Raw genomic sequence first — 23,798 nt, 5'->3', positions numbered from 1 at the left:
TTGCCAGTGTTCATGTACTCAGCTGCTCCTTATTCTCCCCAAGATTACTCACTCCTTATCCATGTACACATAAATATTATTGCTGACCCACCTCTCATGTGTCCTGTTGAAGCTTTTGGAAGAAATGAGTCTTCTGAGGTGTGCTGACAGAGCAGAGCAGAGCTGGACAGACACACGAAACCAGTTGAGGAAAACAGCCCAAATCCATGTGGTGCTAGACTGCTTTTCAAGGGGTTGGCAGAAGGTCCCCCCAAAAGAGCTGGCAGGGACATGGTGATTTATTGCTGTTTTCTGAGTGCTCTTTGCATCTACAGTACTCACTAATTTAAATTTCATTAGAACTGCAGATGGGGGAAATGAGATCTGTGTAGGCCCTTCATTCGTCATTCCTCTGCAGGCATGTTGATTACTGCAGGTTCTTTGAGCTAGCAGATAAAATAGAGAATCCTTTCACTTAATTGTGAAAACAAAGACAGCTGCTTAGAAGTATGATTTCACCTGGAACCTCAAGCCTTCAGGGTTTGAAAATATTGAGCTTGATTTATTTGCAATATCTTGAGCTGAACAAGTGGATGGGGTATGAAGTTGCGTGCTGACTAAAACCTGCTTGGATTCCTGCTCCCCTGCTAGAGCCAGGGACTTCAGAAACCATGGGATTTTTAAAGACACGATTGCAAAAATGAACTCTGGCATTTCTTTGTCCATGTAGCTGTAAGTTTAAGGAATGATGAGTGATTTAAAACAGAATATGGATTTATATATACATATATATATCTCCAGTTTCAATTATAGCAAGTCAGATGACTGAGTTAGATCAAATGGTGAAATTCTTAGGAAAATATTCTTTTAAAGGTCCCTAGCACTAGGAATGCATGGAGAGAATTGGAGCAGTCACAGATATCATGCTTCAATAAGTGCAGCAGATTGTGACTAAATGACAACAGCTTTTTTTGGCAATTAGTAATAAAGCGATGTAAAAAAATCATGAAAAAAAATCTAGATTAGCAATACCTTTCTTTTATCCTCAGCATGTCACAAGGTAGTGAATGCTTTGAATAAAAACCTTTGTCTAAGTTGTTCCAGCTCCCTCTGTATCCCCAAGAACCTGCTTTCATATCCACACTTTGTCTGCTTTAGTGATAGAAAGGACTTGAGAGTAATTCAAGTCAAAAAACTTTTCTCTTGGGACCGTATTTAATTCTGTTGCTGTTATCTCCCACATGTGAATGGGAAAAGCTGTGAAATCCTTTGAATATAAACCTTGGGCCACAGTCAAGGTTCTGGAAAGAAGAGAGTCCTGTGTGAAACTGGGTTTGTTACTGAGAGACTTTGGTGGGATGTACAAAACCTCCAACCTGCACTTTTATTTTATTTTTTTTCAAGGGATAGATAATCTAGTTTATGGGCTACTTAACCTGCTCTGCATTAAGTCAGGATATTGTGCACAGTCCACGACTGCAGACACTACTGCACTTCTTAGCATGACAGATTCTTCCTGCAGTTAAATTGATAAATTAAAAAAAAGTAGCTTCTAGGAAGTATGAGCAGAATCAGCCTCCAAATAGCATTAGTTTGTATGCTTTTGAGCTGTGTCCAGCCATGGTATTTAGGCTATTAGTCAGCATAGTGAGTGCCATTACTAGAGATGTGGAGTAATCCTGCACTTTGCATTACATTACCTTGGCCATCTTGCACGTTTCGGAGCCTTTAAGTTATCTACTCTTTTGGGGTTTGCAGAGGAGATGAGGTGCTGATCCCTCTGTAGCCGTATTGCAGAGTATGTTGTTTTCTTTTCTCTCCAGCATGATGGTCATGTTTCCACCAAGGAAAACTGCTCAGGATTCTCATAGTTTTTAATGACCCTCTAAAACAGTGGTTTTCAACTTTATATATATATATATATATATATAATCTTTCAGAGGTGTTAAAGAGCTGCTTGGAAATTTGCAATAAGTGAATTGTTGCAGACTACATGTGAATTTACTATTTCTTAGCAACCTGTCACAGATCCCAGAGAAATAACTGATAGGTACCAGCAACTCACGTATCACAAAAACTCTAAAAAGTCTCAGACAAACCACTCTTTTCCAGGAAAGCATAAAGACATGTTATCTACTTTTTCAGTTCTGAATGTAAAAATTCCTTTCTCCAGGGTTTTCACTCATGCCTATTGCATCCTGCTGTACAAATAATCTTTTACTGTAACTCTTTCTTTGCCTAGTATTGTACATTTATATTTCTATTTTCGTATATTTGCAAGCTTTTGCTTTGTGTGTCCTGTATTACCTCAGTAGGAGCAAAGCTCTGATTAATCTTCCATAAAGATCTGGCATAACAATGAATCATTCTTACATGATATCTTTAAAAAAAGACTCCATACATTTTCATCTTCGACTCCAGCCCTAGAATGCAGTGCTTCTGCACCTCTTGTAAACATGGAAAACTGCTCATAAATCATTTTAACATTGTTTTCTTCTATCACATTTCTTAATACTCAGCTAAATGCATTTGGTCTTCATGCCTCTAGAATTGTACAATGGAAACAGAGTTAAATCTATGGCTACAGGGCATGTACCTGCAGTCATTGTGCAGTCTTTAGCTTCGCAGTGTAAGATTTATTTTTTTTCTAATTTTCTGTATCACTTCCATAGCAGAACTAGGTCCTTAACAGGTATGGTCTACACAGGAGCACTAACAAAAGACAGAAAATAAAAATGTTGTCTTCATTCTCAATGGTCAAGTGGTGTAAACACAGGCAGGAAGCTCTTGCTCTTAGATGGTGTCCACAAATAACGGTGGAATAAGGAAACTGAAGGAGGCCATGGGAGGCATGTCAGTTATGATGGGTGAAACATCTCCATGAGCTCTGATGCTTCAGCTAAGTTTGAGCCTATAAATGCTGGCCAGGAGCTTCACTTCCCAAACTCTCCATTTTTAAGTGAGAGACTAGGAACAGGGATTTTAAATCTAGGAACAGACTAACCCTAGGGCTACATGACCAAAAGGGAGGCTTTGAAAGAATGAAAAGAATAAAACACATTGGGTTGGCTGGCTGGGGATTACTCTGGGGCATTCATAAATAGAGTAGTGGGTTTGGGTTTTTCCAAGCAGTGCTGGTTTTGCCTTTCCTCCCACCTCTTTCTTCTTACAGCCCTTGAGAATTTAGAGATTTTGGGGAATGCAGCTCAGTATGAAGTAGACTGCAATGAAAGTTGCTTGTTTTTGGAGCAGGAAAAGAGACTGCACCTCTGGTTCTTGTAGCCAACAAATTAAAGAATTCTTACCAGGAGAGAAAACAACCTTAAAAGTACTTACTTTAGTTATAAAGTTTCTTAATTTTCTCATTTATATTTTACACTTTTTTTTTCTTTTCATTTGCAGCAGTTCAGTCTATTCTAGACTCTGCTGCATGATCTCCTTAGGTTATTGGTCAAGGGCCAAGGTTGTCTCTGAGAGATACTTAGCACCCTCACTTTCTATTTACTCTGTTTACCCTAGCGAGAGTAAAACATTCAGCATCCTTCAGAATCAGATCTTACTGTATTTCCTTTTGGCTTTATGTGAGAGTTATTCAAAGGCATATTTAAAGATTATAATTTAATACTGTATATTAATACTGTGAGAGAATCAAATAGAGTCTGCAGTACTGAGTTGCCCTTGTTCTATTTGTTTTTAGATCAGCCATACGGCCAAACTGGAATATTAAAAATAATATTTAGATGAGATGCAAAGCAAAATAAGTGCACAGTCTACTAGTTTATGGAACCAAGTAGGAAGTAAGTGGGGAAACAACTCCACCTGTTTAAGAAACCCTAGAGAAAGGCAGGAAATTTTTTTGTCAGAAATAATCCTGTAACATGAGGGAACTTCACTGACTAAGGTAAAGGGGATTTTAAATCAAATTCCGCCCCCTCCTTCATAGACTTTTAACAAGTTGTTCAGAGTAACCTCACAGACCAAGGGCTGCTTTGCTCCTTTTGCTGTTTTCTTTCAGCAGCAGTCCACTAGTAAATTCTTGTTGGGTCACTCTTCTGTGGTTCCCACAGTAAGAACTTAGCTAAAGACTGCAGCTCTGAGGCCAAATAATATAAACCTCAAATATAAAATCATCACTAGACTTTTTAATATACGAGGACAAGCAGCAAAGCAACATAAAAGTTGGTAGGAAAATATATTATTTAAAATTTCTTAAGCTGGTACAAGAGAGAATGGAAAAGACTTAGGTTCAGAGTCAGAAAATCTTAACCTTTGTACCTGTGTTTACCCAGATGGCCATTTCCATTGGTTTCAGCATGCTTTCTCATGAAAGCAAAGTAATGCATAGTCATAAACCTTTACAAGGGGGGTAGCCGAGTAGGATTACACTTTAGCGGCTTTGCTGAAGATAGCAAAGCCAGTGGGAAGCCTTCCAACGATTTCCATAAAGCATGAATCAAGCTCCAAATGAGCACTGAGTGTCCTGATTATTCTTTTATTGCTGTTAGGTACTTTCCACTATGCCTGCAAGCAAGCGCCTGGGGATTTCAAAATAAATTATAAATGGTAAAGTGCAGAGAAAGCTTTAAGAACATATTTGGCAGTTGGAGCTGCTTGACTGAGCAACCAGGTCCAAGAGTCTTATTCGATGCCTAGTTTGGACAGCGTCTGCCTTGAACAGCCAGCACTGTCTAAAGACTGCCTTTAAGATCAAGTCTTAGGGGCATTAAGATGAAGTACTTCATCATCAGGGATAAAATGCCAGGGAGGGAAAGTTTAATCAGAGAAAATGAGCAATGTAGTAGAGAGATGTGAGAAATGAGAGAGCAAGGGTCATGGCTGGAGTAGAGTGTTAAGTGTGTTAACAGCTGCGTTGCTTTGCGATGTTAAGTGAAGATGGGCAGTAGCTTCGTGGTCTCCAAAGCATCACGAGGGCTTCCTCACGGTCACCCATGGATGAGCTAGACAGTGACGACTTACTTGGGGCTGTTTATTCCATTGATCGATCGGTGCTGGTCCGTGCCGAAGCTGCACATGGACACCAGGGCTCTAAGGCAGACCCTGGCACACACCATGGACCAGCAGAGCCCTCCCAAAGCCAGCGGGCCCCGGCAACAGAGGGAGCGGAGACGTGGCCCCACCGCCACTGAGTGCGGTGAGGTCGAGGGGAAGGAGGAAGGTCCCCCCGCACAGAAACGGCCCAGGCCGGCATGGCGGGGCAGGCGGCACCCGCCGCCATTTCAGGCGCGAGGGGAGGCGCGTGCAGGGGCGGTGGCGGCGGCCCCGCCCCGGGGCGGTGGCGGGAACTACAAGTCCCGTCGGCCCCCGCGCGCCACCCCCACCTTTCCCGCCGCTGCCGCCTCGCAGCGGCCGGTGCCGCCGCCGGGGGCTGCTGCTGCCGCCGAGACGCGGCGGGGACGGGCACGGGCTGCGCCGCGGCCCGTGCGGGGAAGATGGTTATCCGCGTCTTCGTCGCCTCCTCTTCGGGCTCCGTGGCGGTGAGTGGGCGGCGCGGAGCACCCCCCGCCGCCCAGCTACCTGGGCGAGCGCGGAGGCGGCAGGGATAGTTAATAGTAATTACTGCAATAATTATTGATTTAATTTAAGCAGTTGCGAAGCCCAGCGGCGGGCTTGGCTCCCTGTCCGGAGGGTGCGAGGCTCCGGGACAGGACGAGGAAGCCGTGGGGAGCGGAGCCAATCCGCGGCGGGCGGGCGGGCCAGCAGGTCTACCCGCGGCGCAGCGTCTCTCCCGGCTCTCCCTCCTCTCCCGTGGGAGCGAGTCCCGCGGGTGACCGGCGCGGCTGTCCGCGTTAAGGAGCAGCTCCGTTTGCCGTCGGGACAGGCTGAGCGCCCGGCGCGCCAGGTGCAGCCGGTACCCGCGCTGCCCCGGCGGGAGAGCCGCGGGGCTCGCGCTGCGGAGAAGGGCTGCAGGGCGCCTGGCGTTACGGCTAGCGAGACCGAGGGCTCGTTTCGGTGGGGACCCGAGCGCGCAGGGCGCTGCGCGTCCCGCGCCGCAGCGCGGGCAGCCCCCGGCCGCCCTCTGCTAGCGCCCTGGCCGTGCGGCTGCTCCGCTCCGTCCTCTGCCGCTCCACACCCGACGCGCAGCTTCGCGTTTCGTTTTTGCAGCGGGAGGAAAGGGCCACGTAATTATCTTGCTCCTCTCCAGCCCTGGGCTGGCTGCAGGGGGGTTATTGATCGGGGGGCTGATGCTGCCCTCTCCTCCTGCTGCCCCTGCCTGCAAGGCGGGTGCCCGGCTAGCAGCGGCGTCCGCTGCCTGCCCAGCTCACCCAACCCGCAGCTGAAAAGTGGTTTATCTGGCACATCAGCTCATCCGCTGACTTCTCCACAGTCTGCCAAGAAAAAGGTGTCGTATCATGCGGACCGCAGCTTGCCTGCTGGCTCTAATCAACTTTCTTATACATATGCACTTTCTTAATATGTATACAGCACTGGATTTGAGCACAACCTAGCGAGAGGAGCATAGATAATTTAGTGGGTGAAGATACTGTAACACAGCGCTTTTCCATCTGTTTTTCTTCGTCTGTTTTATCTCAGCATTTAGGAACCTACGTTATGGGTTCGGTTCCTGCTGTGCTCAGCATTCCAGAGGCTTTTTTCTGTGGGGTCTCTTCAGGGGGTGCCTATAGATCATTGCTAAATGCATAAGGAAAACGGCAAACAAAAAAGCCAAATGTCAGCAGGTTACATGAGAAGCCACATCTGGGGAAAAGGGCAATTGCTGTATTAGCACATCTGTAAGCAGAGGAGTTTTAATTTCATGCTTCTGAACATAAGAACTAGCACTATGCTTTAGGGAAAGGAAGGAACAGTGACTGAATCGGATAACTCCTTGACTTCTCCTCCTGTTCAGCACAAGTAGGTCAGCCACTTTCCGAGAATTTGTGAGGCAAGATGATTACTTTGTCTGAAGAAATTAATACTGCTCGGAGGTCCTAGGCTACCTTCCACTTAAAAACGCTGTCAGAATCGATGGTTTAATTTTGACTTGTAGGTCAGCTTGGGTCAAACTGTAGGGTAGTTGTTTGTGTGGCTTCCTCCAATAAACTTTGGATCATCTTGTTTTAACCAGCAAAGAAAAAGCTGTGGCTGTTCTGGGGACATCTGTACGTTACTTTAAAGCTATATGTATGAAGATCTGTAATGTAGGTGGGTGGTGGCTTCATTTCTAGGTTGTCACCATTCTGATCTATGTGATAAAATATTTTTCAGACAGTGTTAAGCTGATTAGTATTTGTAGTCTAGTCACAAAGTTATGTGATTCTATAGAAAATTGGCGTTATGGGCTCTTTCATTCTGTGAGGGCTTGTTCCCAAATTTTGGTCTTGCATATGCAATCACACAGAGATTGATTCGCACAGATTTATTACATGTTACTCATCTGTGCATTGGACACTCCTGGATACAATACAATATTCAGAAATAAATCCATTGGTGTCAAATATACATATATGGACATGACTGAGGTTAGTGCTGGACCTGTTCGGCTTGACCCAAACATTCTATATTGTCATGCTCCCTGGCAAGCTAAAAGCAAAGTCATAGTGATGTGATTCACTCTTCTATTCCTGCTAGAGATGTTTTTGTTAAATCATCCTTTGTCTTTAAAATGGAGAGTCCATCTAGTCTCTAGAGCAGGCTTTTGGCTTTTTTTGCCTTACCAGCAGCATGCTGTTGAAACAGGGAGGCTTCTAGATTGCTGAAGCTAATATGGTTTGAATATGTTTGCAAAAAGGGAGGGGTGGAGTGACTTGTTTGTATAAAAATAATACACAACAGTTCCTTGATATTAGCTGGCGGAAGATGATATTGCCTAGCAAATAGAATTAGCTAAACTCCTTTTGAAATCTTCAAAATGCCCTCGTTGAATGATGTACATTTAGCTGAAACATTCCAGAGAGATTTGCTGACCACATAGTCAGCACAGATTTCAGTTTGCCTAAGTAAATTCCCTGGATTTTTTTTTTTTTAAAGTTTATTGATCCTCATACTCAGTGCAATTTGTATCATGCTAAAGAAGATCTTTTAAAAAAAAAAAAAAGTAATTTTGAAAACTCAGTGGATAAAATGATTTAGGGATTGTTTTGGAAAACAAGGAAAGGACATTTTCAGGGTGACTATGGAGGAGCTAAGAACACCATGAACCTCCTCTGCCTCTCGCTCTTGGACTTTGCTCCATGGCGTCCTCCTGGCTCTGGCACCTCTGGCACTTCTGAGAGGTAGTTATTTTGCTTAAATAAGACCTGTGCATATAAAGGCCCCAAGAGCTTAAACGAGCACCCAACCCAGTCGGTGTTTGAGTGGAAACCTTCCCCTTGGCTGTTTACTGAGGCTGGACTCTGCCCTTGCCCTTTGTGCCGTGGGCAAGTTCCTGCGCTCCCGTTGCGGTTGCGGAGGGAGGAGGGAGGCTTTGTGTGTCTATGTGTGTGCACTTCTCCATAACCCCGGGTGGTTTTAAGCACACATTAGGCAGATCCAATTAAATCGCAGTGGGAAACCTCTCAACAGGCAAGGGGGCTTTTTGTTTGCTTGTTTCTGCTTTTTTGTTTTCTCTTCACTAACCCTACCCATTTCTGCTTTTTCTGACTTGCACTTCTATTTGCTGGGGGTAGGCTGTATTTAGTCTGCTTCATATTTTGCAGGTTATGAATAAAAACCTGCATGGTTTATTCTGCTCCTAGAATATATATGACTCAGTTAATAGTTTTCAATGCTTTAATGCAAGATATGTCTTTGACAGGGAGCAGGCAGTATGAAGTAGCTCTAAGTCGCTCTGTGCCTGGGCTTGCTACAATTATGCAGAAATATCTAATCAGAGAAGATTTGCAGTACTAAGGCTCAGATAAGGAGAATGTCTTTGAAGAGCTTTCAAATAATGAAGAAACTTCAAGTAACTGTCTTGCTTGTAGTTGCTCTCTTGTGATAATAAGTTATTGCCTTGCAGCTGTGTCTGTTAAAGTGAATAGATATTACAGGGAAGTTACTGAATTAAGGGAACAGAAAATAGAATATCTTTCAATGAGAGAGAGAAAACACTTTCCTATCAATATTTTTTGCGTGTTTGTGGGGTTTGAGAATCGCAGAACTGAAATCATTTCCGTGCACTGCACTGAATGTAGGGGCAGGTGCTGCTTGGCCACTTTCATCCTGAGAACATGTCTCGGGGAGGAACAGAAGAGTTTGAGGACGAGGAACATAAACCTGAAAAAAAAATGGACTTATCTTTTTTTTAAAAAAAAAAAAAAAAACTAAAGTTGGTCTTTGATTCCTGCTGATGTTTTCTGACAATAATTAGGATGCTTTAATAGAACATTTGATAAGATAGGTTTAGTTGTGGTCGCTTCTATAGCGAACATTGTTTTTATGACAACTCTGCTTCTGTTTAAGCGTATTATTGCAGGTCAATGTACAAGAACAAACAAGTTTCATCTTTTGTTTCCTGGAATGTGTTTTAAACAACAGAATGACAAAATGATTGCAGTTGTGTTGGTTTGGTTCACAGCTTGTTGGATTGTGAAGACAAACATCAAATTCTTGAGGTTAAGCTTGACTTCTAGTGATAATCATGAATTTAATCTCTACTCTTGTTTGTATGAAGTAATTAAACATTTCTAATAGCTCTTCTTGGAAAGAATGTGCTCCTTGTTGAGAAATGTGGAATAAGTTAGCCTAGAATGAATCGCTTCTGAAATATCTACCAGCCAGCAGTTTAGAGGTGTAATGAAGAAAAAAGACCCAAAATGCAAACATCAAACAGAATAGCAAGTGATTTAGTTGTGTGGTAAGAGGGCCTCTTTTTGAAAATTGTACTGGTTAAGGTGGTCATTTGGAGGGATTTATGACTTGTTGCGTGTGACTTAAAGAAGTTCAGTACCTGGGATATAAAATACTAGGTTTTGCTAATTATGACCCTTGTAATGAAGTGTTAATGCTTGAAGCTTGTAAAACGAGGTCATAGCAGCTGCGTGCAGGTTAGCTTTGCAGAACTGAAACAGCAGTATTCCTTTTAACTAGAAGCCATCCTGCAATATTTACATGGGGCACAGCAATATTTTAAATGCATAAGCACATTATCATGTAACATCTTAAACTTCTAGTTGTGAGCAGAGGTAGGCAGTAACCCTGGCTCTTTTTGATTTGGTGCTCGTAAAGCATCCTCTTAAAAGAGCTGGAAATGGCTCCGATGAGTCTCCTGTTTTGTTCGTGAGGCTGTGGTTTTGCTGTAGAAGTGCAGCAAAGTGAAGCCCTTCCTCTGGCTGGTTCTCTTGCTGTGGTCTGCTCTCGCCTTGGCTGGGCTGGTGTGATTCCCTGCCTAGCCCTGCGGCCTAGGATCAGTACTGGGGATTGAGCTACCCTGGAGGGTGGCAAGGTTTCTGCAGGGTTCGTAGGAGCGCGGTCATAGCCGTGCTGGTCTGCATTACATCCCCCTAGCTCAGGCTGCTCTCTTCAATAGCAGCATGTCTGGGGGAGAATAAGAACCAGGCAAACACCCGAAGCGCTTTCCCTGGATATTTATTCTCAGCCTGTGACTACTTCAGCTCAGGGAACTTAGGATGATGTTGTTTGCATTGCATAGGTCTTTTACTGACTTGTTGCCTGAAGGGCGCCTCGATTCAAAGCTGGTCGCTTCTTGCTGCGTTTGATGCTGCTCTGGTAGTGAACAGCAAACAGCTGAGCCCTCTCCACCCTCTTGTGCCCCTTTGGATTTTGCACATCTCTGTTACAGCTCGCCTACCTCTTCTCCTTCCAGGGCTGAACTTCGCAGCCTACTCAGTCCATGTGCATAACCTTGGGCATCCTTGCTGCCCTTCTGTGGACCTTTGCCACTTCTAATGCCTCATGTTTGAGGGGAAGGAGTCCTGTTTGCACAGGATTGCACAGGATTGCTTAGGATTTGGCCCAGAGCAGTATCCTCCTCCCAAATTCTTGAGCAAGTATGCTCAAGACTGCTGTGTTTCATGCTGAGAAGGCAAACATGCTTTAGACCTCAGTGTAGTGAACAGTAAGACTTTTCTGACCTTTGATTACAGCTGTAACTGTCATAAAACTTCAAAGGAGAAGCTATTCTGACTGTGTTCATGAAGGCCCTTTGCCCCTCTGAACACTGATCTGCTTTTGTCAGTGTGTGATTGTCATCTCTAATGATACATCTTGAGCACCCTCAGTGGAGTTTAGCTCTCTATTTTGAATATATGCATGTGGACAGAAAGAATAAAATGACTAATAAAAACCAATTAGTTTATTTTAGGGAGATTTTTCTCCTCCTTTTTTTTTTTTTTTTTTTTTTTTTCTCCGTAGGGTATCACATTACCAAAGTGCAAGTCCCCATATAGATTTATTTCGCTAAAGGGGTCTGTGCTCCATAATCTCCCAGCAATATTATCAAATCCTGGAAGTCCGTTTTCCAAACACTGTATGTAATCTCTTGATCACCAGAGATCCTACCTAACTGAATTTGATTGCATTCTTTAAATAGAAATCATGGTCGCAATAGTTACCTTGTAAACAATCTACTGGTACAAACAACTTCTGGATTACTCTTATTTTCCGCATCGTTTTGCGATCTGGAAATGAACTTGGGCACAGAGCTCACCTGCCCCTTTTCCGGAGGGGCAAGGCGGGGAGCAAAGCCCAGGCCGTGCTGTGGTTGTCCCCCCTTCGCTCGGACATCACCGTGTCGGCTGCCGTGTTGCCGCAGTTGCTGCCGCGCTGCTCCCTGCCTGCCCGGCCCCTGCAGGCCCTGCCGGCAGCAGCGGGGCCCGCGGGGTGACCGTGGCCCCATGCGCAGCAGGGCCGGTGCCTGGGCCCGTGCCCAGGTAAGTGCGCGTGGCGCAGTGAGGCGCCCCCTTGGGCCTGCCACCCTGCTGCCTCGCGTCAGTGAGGCGCCCCCTTGGGCCTGCCACCCTGCTGCCTCGCATCAGTGAGGTGCCCCCTTGGGCCTGCCACCCTGCTGCCTCGTGTCAGTGAGGTGCCCCCTTGGGCCTGCCACCCTGCTGCCTCGCGTCCCTGCTCGGCCGAGGGACGTGGCGTGTTTCCCCTGGGCCTGGCTCCCCAAAGCTCCTTGGCTGTTCCTGCGTAAATTTGCTTCAAACGCTGTCTACCTCTCTAGATCCTTTTCAAGACAGCCTGATAGGGCAGCATGTTATAAACTCCCAAGCATCTTTTCTTTCTTTTGCTTTTGTTTGTTTGTTTGTTTGTAGCAAGGAATCTCTTTATTCTGTCAAAGGAGACTCAGGATCAAAAAGAGACATTTAAAAAGACTGCTGTGTTGAAGTTGCTACTGAACTGATGTCAAGGCTGTGGGTCCACAGTTGTCTACTGTAATAAATTCATGTAAGATCTGAACTAAAGCTTGCTGAAATTAATGAAAACGCTGAACAGGCTTTCATCCTAGCTGGGTGGCTTACATACTTAACATTAAACCTCAAGGTGTCCTGTGCGTGCAGGGCTTTATTAAAGTGTATTGGTTCTAAATATTTTTATTCGGATTTTAAATATTTTTAGATTCAGAGGTATGTAAGCTATATGCTGTGGTGTTGGCCCATGTTTGCTGTCATGCTACCTGCAAATACAAGGCTGTCCTCCTCAGCAGCAGGAGAGCTGAACCTCTGGATGCGTCTGAATGTACTTGAACCCAAAGAACCACGTTGTGGGCACAGGGATCCTCTTGGGCTCCTCGTGCTCCCTGTGCAAACAGCAGCACAAGCGTGGGCTGCAGGGCACGTTCCAGCCCGGAGAACCTCATTTCCTGCAAAGCTCCTCTGGAAACAAGCGGCTCGGGCTTTTGTGGAGATGTGCGGCTTTTCCATTCCTGAATAATCTCCTCTTAAATTAATGCGAACTTCTACCTCACGTAAACATCTTCTGCATTGTTTCACCCTTAGCTAAAATCAAGAACAAATGAAAACGTAGCAGTAAATGTGATAGCATATGAGCAAAAGTTACCTGATAGTGCTATCCAGAAAGTGCCCCACAAAAAAAACTTTCCCATGTAATGGGAAAATATTTACATGCTTAACCATGTAATGGGAAAATATTTACATGCTTAACAACCTTTTGTAGTACTTGTACTATGTACTTAAGTACTACTTGAAAAATATCCTAGGTTGTAACACCTATATTGGTTGTTCTGGTTCTAATAGTCTTGTCAAAAGGGAAATGTGCTGCTGAAAAAGTCCATATCACTCTCTGTATGAATACTGTAGGTTTTAATTAAAGTTGAAGCAAAAGCTAACTCTAGAACACTTCGTGTTTCAGTTGATGGCTGTTAAATTTTCACTGGTGGTATTCTTCTGTACAGTGCATCTTCTAATTTAATTATTATGCACAGTTCATATCACTATTTGATCAAAAAGGGAAATGTAGAGGAAATAAGGAATTATATAGAAATACTCAGGATTTAAGAATGTTCCTTATGTTACAAATTCAGGATCACTTTTGCATTTAGCAGTGACTGCAAGTGAGGTTAAAAAACTGTCGCTGAGCTGGAAATCCAGACTGTATCACTTTGCTAGCAAATACATGAAGGACGGGAGTTATCAGCTGCAACCTCAAGTGCTGGCCTGGTAAGAGTCTGTACCCAGGGTGATATTCTGCAGTCTTTATTTTACATGCAGCCTGAAAGCTTGATAAGGAGAGTAACGAGCACAGAAAGGCCTCAGTCTTTGCAAACTTTTCTTAGATGAAATCTGCTTGTGTATCTAAACCCACAACCATGCCCCAGTATGTCAGCATTTTTTACAAGCTTTGTGTTCAGATAAGCTGTGTTCCAGAGGCTGGGGAGCCTTCTGAAGGTCCCTTGAGCTGGTGTTTCCCTTCTTGGGAAACGTAGAGGCAGTGGGAGTCTCTCCTGCCTGAGCCCGTGGGTGATGGCAGGGTGCAGTTTGCTGCAGTGGCTGCAAGGAGCTTCAGAGCTTTGCAGCAGCAGCGGGCTGGTTTGCTCAGCCTCCTTCCCGGGCTCTGTGCATCGGTACCTGTCAGGTGGGCCTGACCTGGAGCCTGCCCAGGAACTGAAGTCACTGTTGACTTGTGCTCCTAAAAATAAACAGGGAATAATTTCAGTGGGACTTATGCAGGTGAGTGGAGTGTGTCCTGATCCTTGTGGAAGTGCCAAAGAGCTCCGTAGGCTCCAGGTGCTTTGGCTGGGAGGAAGCGGGGGCTGTGAGATAACCAGCACGGTGCAGGTAATTCGCTTGACATTGTGCTTGTCTCAGCAAGACAACACACCTACCAAAATCTCTCTTTTCTTTTTGCGGGGTGTTAGGCTCTTTGAATTATATTGAGGTGAAATCTTTTGATTCTTCCATTCAGGAGAGCTGTTTATTTCCACCCTGGAAATGGGTGAGTCTAAAGTGTGTGGATATCACTCTTTTGGACAGGTAAGTACTGGAGTGATGAGGGACCTTTCTAACAATAACAAGCCATTTCTGTCTTGTGGTTAGCAGGGGAAAAGAAAAACAATGGGACTTCGGATCAGTAAAAAAGTGTGTTTAGTCTAAACCTGATGCCTCACCATAAAATAACTTAATTTGGCACTGAGAAAGGGGAGGGAATGTCTTGCCAGCTGCTGGCCTGTGAAGGAAGCTCATGGGAGGCACAGGTTGTCCATCGGCTCACGCTGATGGCCCGTAGCAGCAGGCCCTTCTGCTGCTGCCTGTCTCCTGTGGCTGCCACAGAGGTTTGCTGGTGTCTTTTTCTTCTACTTCAGGAAAATTAATCCCCACTACTCCTAAGAAAACAAAAAAACAACAAGATTTTTCTGATTTCACTGCAAGGAACAAACGTGGAGAAGCCAGTGGCTAAGGCTGACTGGAAAAGATACCTCTGGTGCCTTTTTAAGATGTGTCAGCATCTGGCACAGCAATTGTGTTGCTGTTTGTGCTGTTATGTGTTGCTTGGCTTACACTTAAAGGTTTTATTAATGTAACCTATTTCAGTGTCCAAATGTCCCATTTTATGGAATTGGTCATTGCAAACTCTACCAGCTGAGGTAGTGGCAGAGCTTTTGCTTGTAGACAGAACTGTGCCATGAACATGAATTCCGTGTTAAATATAAATGCAACGGTCTGTATGTTCCCTTCATGCTTGCTGTTATTCCTGTTGGTTTTGTATTTTCTGCTTTAAAAAAAAAAAAAAAAAAAAAAAACAGCCCAAACTTTGCCTTTAAATGCTAGCAGGTATGGCCTCCTGTGATCCTCTTCACCCATCTGCTACGTAATATGGATCCTCTGAATTCACTGGGTACATCTCTTCTGGAAGAAGAGAATGGGCCTCAGAAAAAAAAAATACTGTTGTGATTTAGTGCTGAAGATTCCATCAGGCTTCTGCATATTGGTTCAGTTTATTCCCTGACATTTTCATGCATTGCACAGTGTGGTACTGGCTGTTGTCTGTGCTATTAAAACCTTTATGAATCGGAAATTGGAACAACTCAAGTAATGCTACATACCACTTAAGACCTGGGTTCCCAATCATGAGACTGGGGTCGTGTTTTTCAGAGAAGGGGAAGGGAATTTTCATGTCTTTGCTGAAAGAAAATTCCTTTTGATATGATAAACAAGAGAACTGAAAACTCTTGTTACGTTGCTGCAGGGGTTGCAAAATTATCCTCCCTGTCTAATGGAAAGAGCTACAGTTAGGCATGCAGTAAACCTTTGAGCTGGAACTGCATCTCCTAAGGCTGGCCTTGCTGCAGCAGCTCCAGCTGAGTGCTTGGGTCTGCACAGGAGCAGAGACGGGACTGGCATTTGCAGGGGTAGATGGCATCACGACTCACAGTAGGAATTTGCTAGGAAGCTGAGATTAGTTAGAAATGAGACAAAACTATGCTGATAGGAGAGATGGCTGCCTTGAAGGGCCTGGTGTGCAATCAGTCCTTTCCTACCCAGAGAGACTGACCTGCCTGCACCAAGGGCTATTTTCCAGTAAACCTTCAGATCCCAAAGCAACCTGCAAATCTGTAGGTCGTATTCCACATGTTGTTCAGCAGTACAGGGGTAACTCCTGCGGACCTTACAGGAGATGTGTGTGTAGTTTGTGGGACAGTAATCAGATGGCTGCTCTGTTTGGGGACACAGCTAATCATCAAGAAGTGGTTGCATAAATTTCAGAGAGAAGGCAGCTTGCAGAGCTGAGAGCCGCAAGAAGATCCAGACTGCTCAAATATGGTTGTGTTTGTTGTGAGGTGCATAGCACTGACTCTCATTAATAAAGTTAGAAGCCTCATTCTACTCTCACATTGAGCTAATGCTAATTTATTATTAATCTAAATAAAAGGGGTAGCATCAGCCCTAGTGCAGACAGCAATATCAAGAAAATCTGTCATCCTGGCCTTACAAGAGCACATTGACCAATCCTTCCAGTAGCACAGTCCTACTTTATCTGAAAACTGGCGTTTATCTGGAAACACGGGTGTGTTTCTCCGTCACTGTTCCGTGTGGTGCTGGCAGTTGCTGCAGACCCCCCGAGCAGGGTATCACGGCGAGCTCCGAGCGCCTTGCGCGGCAGCCCCGGGCACCGCGTTATCGCGTGGGGCGCGCGGGGCGGCGGAGCGGCGTCTGCGCCGCGCGGATAGCGCTTGTCGAGAGGGAGCAGCGAAGCGTCGGCCCTGCATCGCACAAACTTGTTTGTCAGGCCTGTTGGGCTGTTTTGGATCCAGATATCGCTGCTCTGCTGGGACCTGAAAGCAAACGCGTATGTGTCAAGGGCTCCTAGGTGTTAATAATTTTAATCCATTCTAATACTTAAATATTCCCCTGTCACTGCCTAAAGCTCATGAGAGGGGAAGAGGCACGAACTATATTTTCAGTGCCAAGAAATTTACTTTTGCATCACGTCTGCAGCAAGCACAGAAAATGCTGCTGGGGTTACTTCATCCATTGCTACAAAGCAGTTGGGCTGATAAGGGACGTGGCGCTGGCTCCCAGCGCTGCCTCGGCTCTCCGATTCACCGTGCACAGAAGCAGCGTGACACAGTTGTGAGTTTGCAGCTGGGAAGTCGAGGTGGGAGACGGCACACACTTCCAAGTGTGCAGCACAGGGCTTCTTGTCGAGGGGAGATTTTTTCCTGTTTCTTTAATGCCAAGCTTTTGTCTTTCTTTGCACCATTCATGATTATTGTAGCATTTATTTTCCAAACCTTGCTGTCTTCAGTGAACTTTAAACAATTACCAAATATTTGATAAGTTTTAGGAAAACAAAGCATATCTATCACACCTTCCCTCCACAAAATCATAATTTTACCAAGTAACATTGATTCATGAGAACAAAATGATACGTCATAAATCCCTGCATGTTTTCAGCCAGTGCAGGGTTGGGCTTTTATATGCAAGCTGCAAAACTGTTGCTTGCTCTCCTGTCACTGCAGGGGGAATTGTGAGACTTGGTGACCAGTTTCATGTTCCCCACTGCAGGACCATGGAGCGAATTTTCAACGGTTCAGACCTTGAAAGTTCTCAGCTACCTTGCTGAACTGGGGCTTTGCTGAGAAGTGATATTCTCTAGAATCAAAATAACTTACGGAAATCAAAAGAAATAAACATATGAATAAATGTAGTGTAGCATGGAGCTCAGAGAATAACTTGCACTTAATCAGGAGACAGACTGTCCTATCACTAAAAAATAGCCGAATTAATAAGTGTTAATGGTTATCATACTTGTATTATACATTTTGAAATGGAAGATACATGTTGCTTGTTGAAAGGGTTTCTTTCAGGGTGCCAAATACTTTCTATAAATATGCCACTGACTAAAGAGAGTAGTACATGGAGGAGTTAAGTGTGGAGTTCTAAATAGAAGATTTAAATTACTCTGGCAACCTGGAGAGCTTTCTGTTGGGAAAATGCATGAAAATAACACTTATTCTTTAAGTACTCTCTTGAATTACTGAAACATAAGGTAAATTACAAACAAAAACGTTTATCTGTAGAAGAAGTTAGCTGTCAACTAGGATTTGAATTGTTTGCCTTTTGAAATTAATTATTCTAATCCTGCAGGATGTTTCCATCAAATGGAGGAATATGCTGCATGGCAAAAGCTTTATGAATCACTAAAATCTTGCAGGCTGCTTAGGGCTTCTTTTGCATTTTGTGCTAGTCACCAGGATCCTGAACACGGGGAAAAAAAAAGTGTCCTAACGTTTATATTCTCGTTACTGTTTGTGTATCTTCATGGTTTACTGTTGTCTGAGACCATTTGTGCTACCAGCTCATGCTGATCATCTATTTCAGCTTTAGCTAAAGACTCAGCAAGGGAAACGTGAGCATGGCTTCCCAATACCCTCAAGAGAAAATGTGCCTGGGACTGGGAGAAAACCCTGTCTGTGACATAAAACGCATGTAGAAAGTGATCTTTATCTCATAGAAACGTCCAGGTTTCAGGACAGGGTAGTTCCACACAACGGAGTTTGTGTTTGTCGTTCAAGTTCCACATTGGCTGTAGGTTTTTTGAGCTTCCTTATTCATTAAAATAACCAACAACACGTGGTTTCTTACTTAGTCTCTTCCTAAACTCTCACTGGAAATACATACAGTCAAGTAGATTTAAAACAATTTTACCACAGTGCACCACCCGACAGGAGACCCAGGAGCTTGGCCGGCGCTGGGCATGGAGCGCGTTTCCTACGGCCCGCTCTTCACCAGGGCTCCATGTGCTGCCAGCTGCCTCCAGGGCTGCCCGGGGGAGCTTCCCCGGGGCCCCTCTCCAGCCCTCCTCGGATTTAAAGCGCTTGGAGACGCGCAGATGTAGCTTTCCTTGGGGATGGAGCGTTCAAAGCGTTTGGAGCTGTTGGGACGGCTGTTGAGGCGAGCGCGTCTCCCTCCCGCCACAGGGGCTGCTGTGGCAGGTAGGCACTTGTTCTGCTGCTGAGGAGAGTTATGCAATACTGATGTGTGTTTTCCCTTCTTTCCCACCCTCCTCCACCTCACTGCAGTTTCTCATCTCCTTTTCTCTGTGTGCATAACTGAACTGTATTTGCCTGTGCCAGGAACAGTGAATTAATCATAGGAACCGCTGTAAAGGTCTGTCCCAGCGCTGCCGTCTCGCTGCAGGGGAAGAGAGCACGGGAGGTCGGCTGCGCTCCCCTAGGCAGCGCACAGGGCGAGGGGCCCGGCAGGGTGTCTCTGTCACTCCAGATTTTTAACACAGCAGCCCCGTGCTGCCTTGGGTGGGTTTGCAGGTAACGCTGCTTGCAGCTCTGCCTGTCTCGGGGCGGTTAAGACTTGCTGCATCTTTCGCTTAAAGCGCGTGGTTCAGGCGAGTGGCCTCAGCATCTGGGAATATGTTTTGTGCAGGATTAGGAATCCACTGCAGTAACGTGTGCTTGGACGCTGTAAACCTTCCTTTGGTCGTCTGAACGATGCTTAAAGACAAAAAAAAACTTTGACATTTTCATGTGCAGAAATGAGCTGGAACCTGTTTTTCTATGACACTGACACTTTTTATGCAGTTTATATGTGAAATACCCATGGCTGGCTGTGCTTCTGCTGCGCCATTTCTTAGGGTGTGCTTGCAAAGATGGTCTAAGCTGAGGAGGTTGTGGATGCTATGATGCTCCCTCTCTTTTCCTCTTGGTTCCCACATTAGCTTGTGCAAGGGAAGTTTCAGGAGCGACTTGACAAGAGGCAGCAACGTTGCACCAACAGCTCGCGGTGAGAGCGGAGCTCGTGTCATCAGGCTGTGCTCGGAGGTGTCCCTGCCAAAAGCAATATATTCTGGTTTTAGCTAGTCGGTGAGAGGATGGTTTGGCTGCCGCACCAGGTCTTGCCCTGGAATAAGAGGGGGAAAGAAAAGAGGAGCCAGACTGAAAGGGAAGGAGGGGAACTGGCAGGGCCACTTTCTCTTTAGTGACACAGCTCTTGGTGCATGAATGCTGGTCTGGAAAACTGAAGCTTTTGACTTAGGACTATTTTTTAATGTCAGGCTTATAAATTGCATTCGTAGTCTGAGAACCCAGCCTACAAATTACCTCTTGTCACGTCTGCTCCTTGGCACGCACGTGGTCTGCATCTCCTTGGGGTGGGAAATCTCTGTGATGAGGAGACTGTTCAGGTTGGGCTTTGGCAGCTCCGGGATGGAGAGAGCGTAGGAGGGTCGGTCCTACATGTCCTGCTTGGTGGGCAGTGCGGTAAGCAGCAGCTGCTGCCATTCCCTGTGTTTGGCATGCAGGAGGAGAGAGTCAAAGGGAATAAATGCTCTCGTCTCCTGACGGTCAGGGTTAGAGTTCAGAGCAGAAAACCATTTTTCTGCATGTGCATTGTGGGCATCAGATGCTCAGCAAAGCCCCCTGACACCATCAGGAGATCTTTAAATTGGGAACTTGTCTGCTTTGTCGTGTTTATGTTAACTGGGCTCATAAACTAAGGCAAGGAAGTTTGCCATCATCCTGGCTGCTTCTGAATTTCCATTATTGTTGCTGTGTGAGCCATCTTGCCTGTAGTATGGCAGCAGTCATATTCATAAGGTCTTCTGAAAACACGTTCAGGAAGCGTGGAGGGGGAAGAGAGAGAGAGATTGAACCTATTGAAAGCGGGAATGTGTTTCCCATGGGAAACAAAGGGAATTTTGGATAGAGCATGTGTAATCTATTTACTGATTTTCTGGTCCAACCTGGATGTGCTTTTTGATGGTAAAATCTTTGCTATTCAGACCAGCAGGTGCCCTCTCTTTGCTGGAGAGGGCTGTTCAAGTTAGCTGGGAGAGGACCACAGAGTGACTTGAGTCCATACTAGGAACACCGAAACGGAAATCTTGGAAGCGTTTTCAGGCTAACAAAGATATAAAAAGCACAAGTGGCTTTAAGTTGGAAGTGAGGTGAGGTCAGGAGAGAAGCAGGCAAACGTTTAAGTGAAGCATTTAACTAACTGTGGGCACTATTTACAAAGGCAGAATTTCTATGTTCTCATCAGTTCGGGAATGAAGCTTAGGAAAACAATCCAAAGAGATTCTTTATTCCTAAGATAAAATAATTTGGGAAGCTTATATGATCCTGAAGGTCAGAAGAGATGATCCCAGCTAGTCCTACCTGGCCTGAAGATGTCTTTGAGGTATTTCTTAGAAGCTGTACATCCTCTCTGGACATGTATCCTCCTGTTGCAAATCCATATAAAGAAATGAAAACCGGGAGAGAAAACCTGGACACTTCTGCTGGAATAGAACTTCTTTACAAATGGAAATGTGGGATAAGTGATTGACTCATTTTAGTGGTTCCGTATATCAAAATTGTCATTGTATTACTGCTGGTTTTTAATCCTTATAAGGAAACAAGCTCCAAATACTGGCATAAGAGAGAGATGTCTGTGGATTTTTTTCCATCTTTTTTCTGTGAACAGAAGTGTAGGATAACAGTAAAGCCAAACGCAGAGAGCAGATGCTCTGCAAACAGCCCACTCAAAACATGGGAGCCACGCACTGGGTGGCACTCTGTTAGTTCTCATGGAGCTTTCCCTGCTATGTCAGAGATGCGTTAGGAGTATGTTATGTAGAACACCACCAATATTTTCACAGTTTCTTTAAGTATCTGCTTAGTAAGAAGAGATGATCTTGTTCTTCTTTGTATTTGTAGCTAATACTCTTTTGTGACTGGAAGGTAATTTCAGGAAAAAAAAAATCAGTGAAATGTCTCTGCGATGAGATGAATGCGAATGCAGATGGGAACTTTGCTCTCTTTATGGGATGCTAAGTTAGGTGGGAGATGTGTTTCCCTCTGAGACTTCACAAGGGGTACATATTTTGATGATGCCTCTTGCAGTGTCTTCGGGGGTGCTGAGGCGTTTTCAAAGCACCATGTTTTCTTGCTGAAGCAGATGTTCCTGCAAGAATACAAACGCTCTCCCAGGTGTTGTGTGACTAGCCGTGAGCCGAGCTGCTCTGAACACGGTACCACCGATTCCACGAGGCTGCTTCCCAGTTCCTGTCAGCTGCAGCACTGGAAGCCCGGGAAGCCACGAGCTCCCAGGCAGAGTTTCAGGGAGAGGGCTGAAGTTTCCCCCTCCGTAGCTTGTCGAGCGGCTCCTCTCCGCTGGGCTCCCGAGGAGGAGGAGGAGCTGCCCTCGCGCTGTGGCGAGTTGTGTTTGGTCACACGCGGGAAGCTCTCGTAGCCCGGAGGCTGACGTACCCCGGCGGCACGGATCCCGTTGTACGGCGAGACAAAGCTCCTGTGGTTTTCCTGGGGAGCAACCGGCTGGCTTCTCTTGTGGCAGATGCTCTGGGCGCCAGGCGAACAACAGGGCATAATTTAATAGAATTTCTAATGCAAGTAACACTCTTGCTTCAGCTTACAGACTCGAATTAAATCACTGGTGGGAGGGGAAAAAGCTGCTTTTGGGCTAAAAATTTTCAGGACGTTTTGTTTGTGTTTGTGCAGCTGGCACATCCACAGCTGATAACTGCTGCAGATGTTGCATGGAGAACTGCAAGTCTGAAGAAGGCAATTGTTTCCCTTCGACATCTTAATTAGCTTTTATAAAAATAAAAGGAAGAGGTTGGGAAATGTCTGTGGGAGAATTCTCGTGGTGTGAACGATTCTCATGAGCTGTGATTCGGGCATTGCAGGGTACCAGGGACATTCCCAATGCAGAGGAGCCATTCCCCTTACATGATTTTAAGTGTCTCTTCTGTATTTGAAGAAATACATAATATTTCTACTAAGAAAATGTCAGTCTTCATCTCCTTGGGGCCTGTCTTGCAGCATTTCTATGGTGAAAGACAGAGCAAAAATATTTTTCCTTCTCACTTTGCTGTTGACAGCAGAATTCCTCCTTGCAGTTTTTTTAGAGAGTCTGTGGAAGGTATGTTGTCTTCAGTACCAGCAGTGATGATGATGCAGTAATTTTGCTGCTGTTGATAATGTATTATTTGCACAGTGTTAGGAGCTGCCTTCTTTAAGAAAAAGTGATCGTTTCACAACATGCCAAAAAATCAATATGGGATGTGTAAGGAAAAAAAGACACTGAGACACAAAGACTGAGATGCTTCTAAGCCATCTGCTTTTCAAAAGACAAGAGGGAATTCTGGTTTCCATCTGGAGAAAACTACCCTCATTTCAAGGAAGCAGGGGCTGCATCACCTTTACCACCAAAAGCTGAATATTTTGTGGTGTGTCTAGGTAGACAGGATGGCTGATGTGGTAAGAGCACCCAACATGCACACTTGAAAAATTCTCTGTTTTCCAAATAACAGGACGTTATTTGGGTCATATGATACTCCCAGGCATGATTCATCCACCTGGGCTTTATGCCAGTCAGCAACTGTGCGGACCTGACACCCCAAGAGTACTCCAAAATTATTAAAGCTGCATTTTTTTTCTTCAAATAGTGCTGCTGATTATAGCTGAAAAAAAAGGCAGATAATTTATAGTTCCCTTCTGAAGGAATTAGATTTGTTATGTAGATGCAAGAGGTGCAGCGTGGAGAGAAGAGGCTGCAGAGGAGATCTTGCTGAATGAGTTCAGCTGGTCTTCCTCAGCTTACAGGCTTTCTTCAAGGTTGCTATCTTGATATAGAATCCTACTGGGAGCAGAGAAGACATAATTGTTATTTGAGTGTATGTGTTTGAAGCTCAGCTAGCTGTCGAGAGCTGGCCCTACTTAGTTACCATGAGCTAAAAATTGCCTGTATTCCGCCTCCATGAAACTTTTGTACACAGATGATAATCTCTTTGCAGCACAGAAACACCGTGCACTTTACTACAAAAAAAAGGCATTAGGTTTGTGCTAAGTTAATTGTCAAGAAATTAGGTCATGCTTATTTTTAAGCATGTATGATGTGTGGACAGACACTCTTAATTAAAAATTCAACACATTGTGCTGA

The 23,798-nt window shown here is 44.9% G+C and overlaps 1 protein-coding gene and 1 long non-coding RNA gene across 3 annotated transcripts in view; both read left to right on the top strand.

Annotated features, from left to right (window-relative positions):
• LOC148595589 (uncharacterized) overlaps window positions 1-23,798 on the top strand; it is a 569,244-nt gene that overhangs the window by 458,309 nt on the left and 87,137 nt on the right. The window lies entirely within an intron of this gene.
• The window catches only part of SH3BGRL2 (SH3 domain binding glutamate rich protein like 2), a 29,952-nt gene continuing 11,557 nt past the window's right edge, over window positions 5,404-23,798 (top strand). For both annotated transcript variants that reach the window (XM_088520287.1, XM_088520288.1), the window contains exon 1: window positions 5,404-5,474. In XM_088520287.1, coding sequence (XP_088376413.1) covers window positions 5,430-5,474 — 45 coding nt within the window. In that variant the 5' untranslated portion in view covers window positions 5,404-5,429. The remainder of the gene's footprint in view (window positions 5,475-23,798) is intronic.

Source organism: Tinamus guttatus, unplaced genomic scaffold (genome assembly GCF_059628265.1).
Source record: "Tinamus guttatus ecotype Peru unplaced genomic scaffold, ASM5962826v1 Tinamus_guttatus_pri_ptg000085l, whole genome shotgun sequence".
In the NCBI taxonomy this organism is placed as follows: domain Eukaryota; kingdom Metazoa; phylum Chordata; class Aves; order Tinamiformes; family Tinamidae; genus Tinamus; species Tinamus guttatus.
The sequence above is the reverse complement of the archived record's forward strand: the minus strand, read 5'-3'. Positions and strand labels throughout refer to the sequence as shown.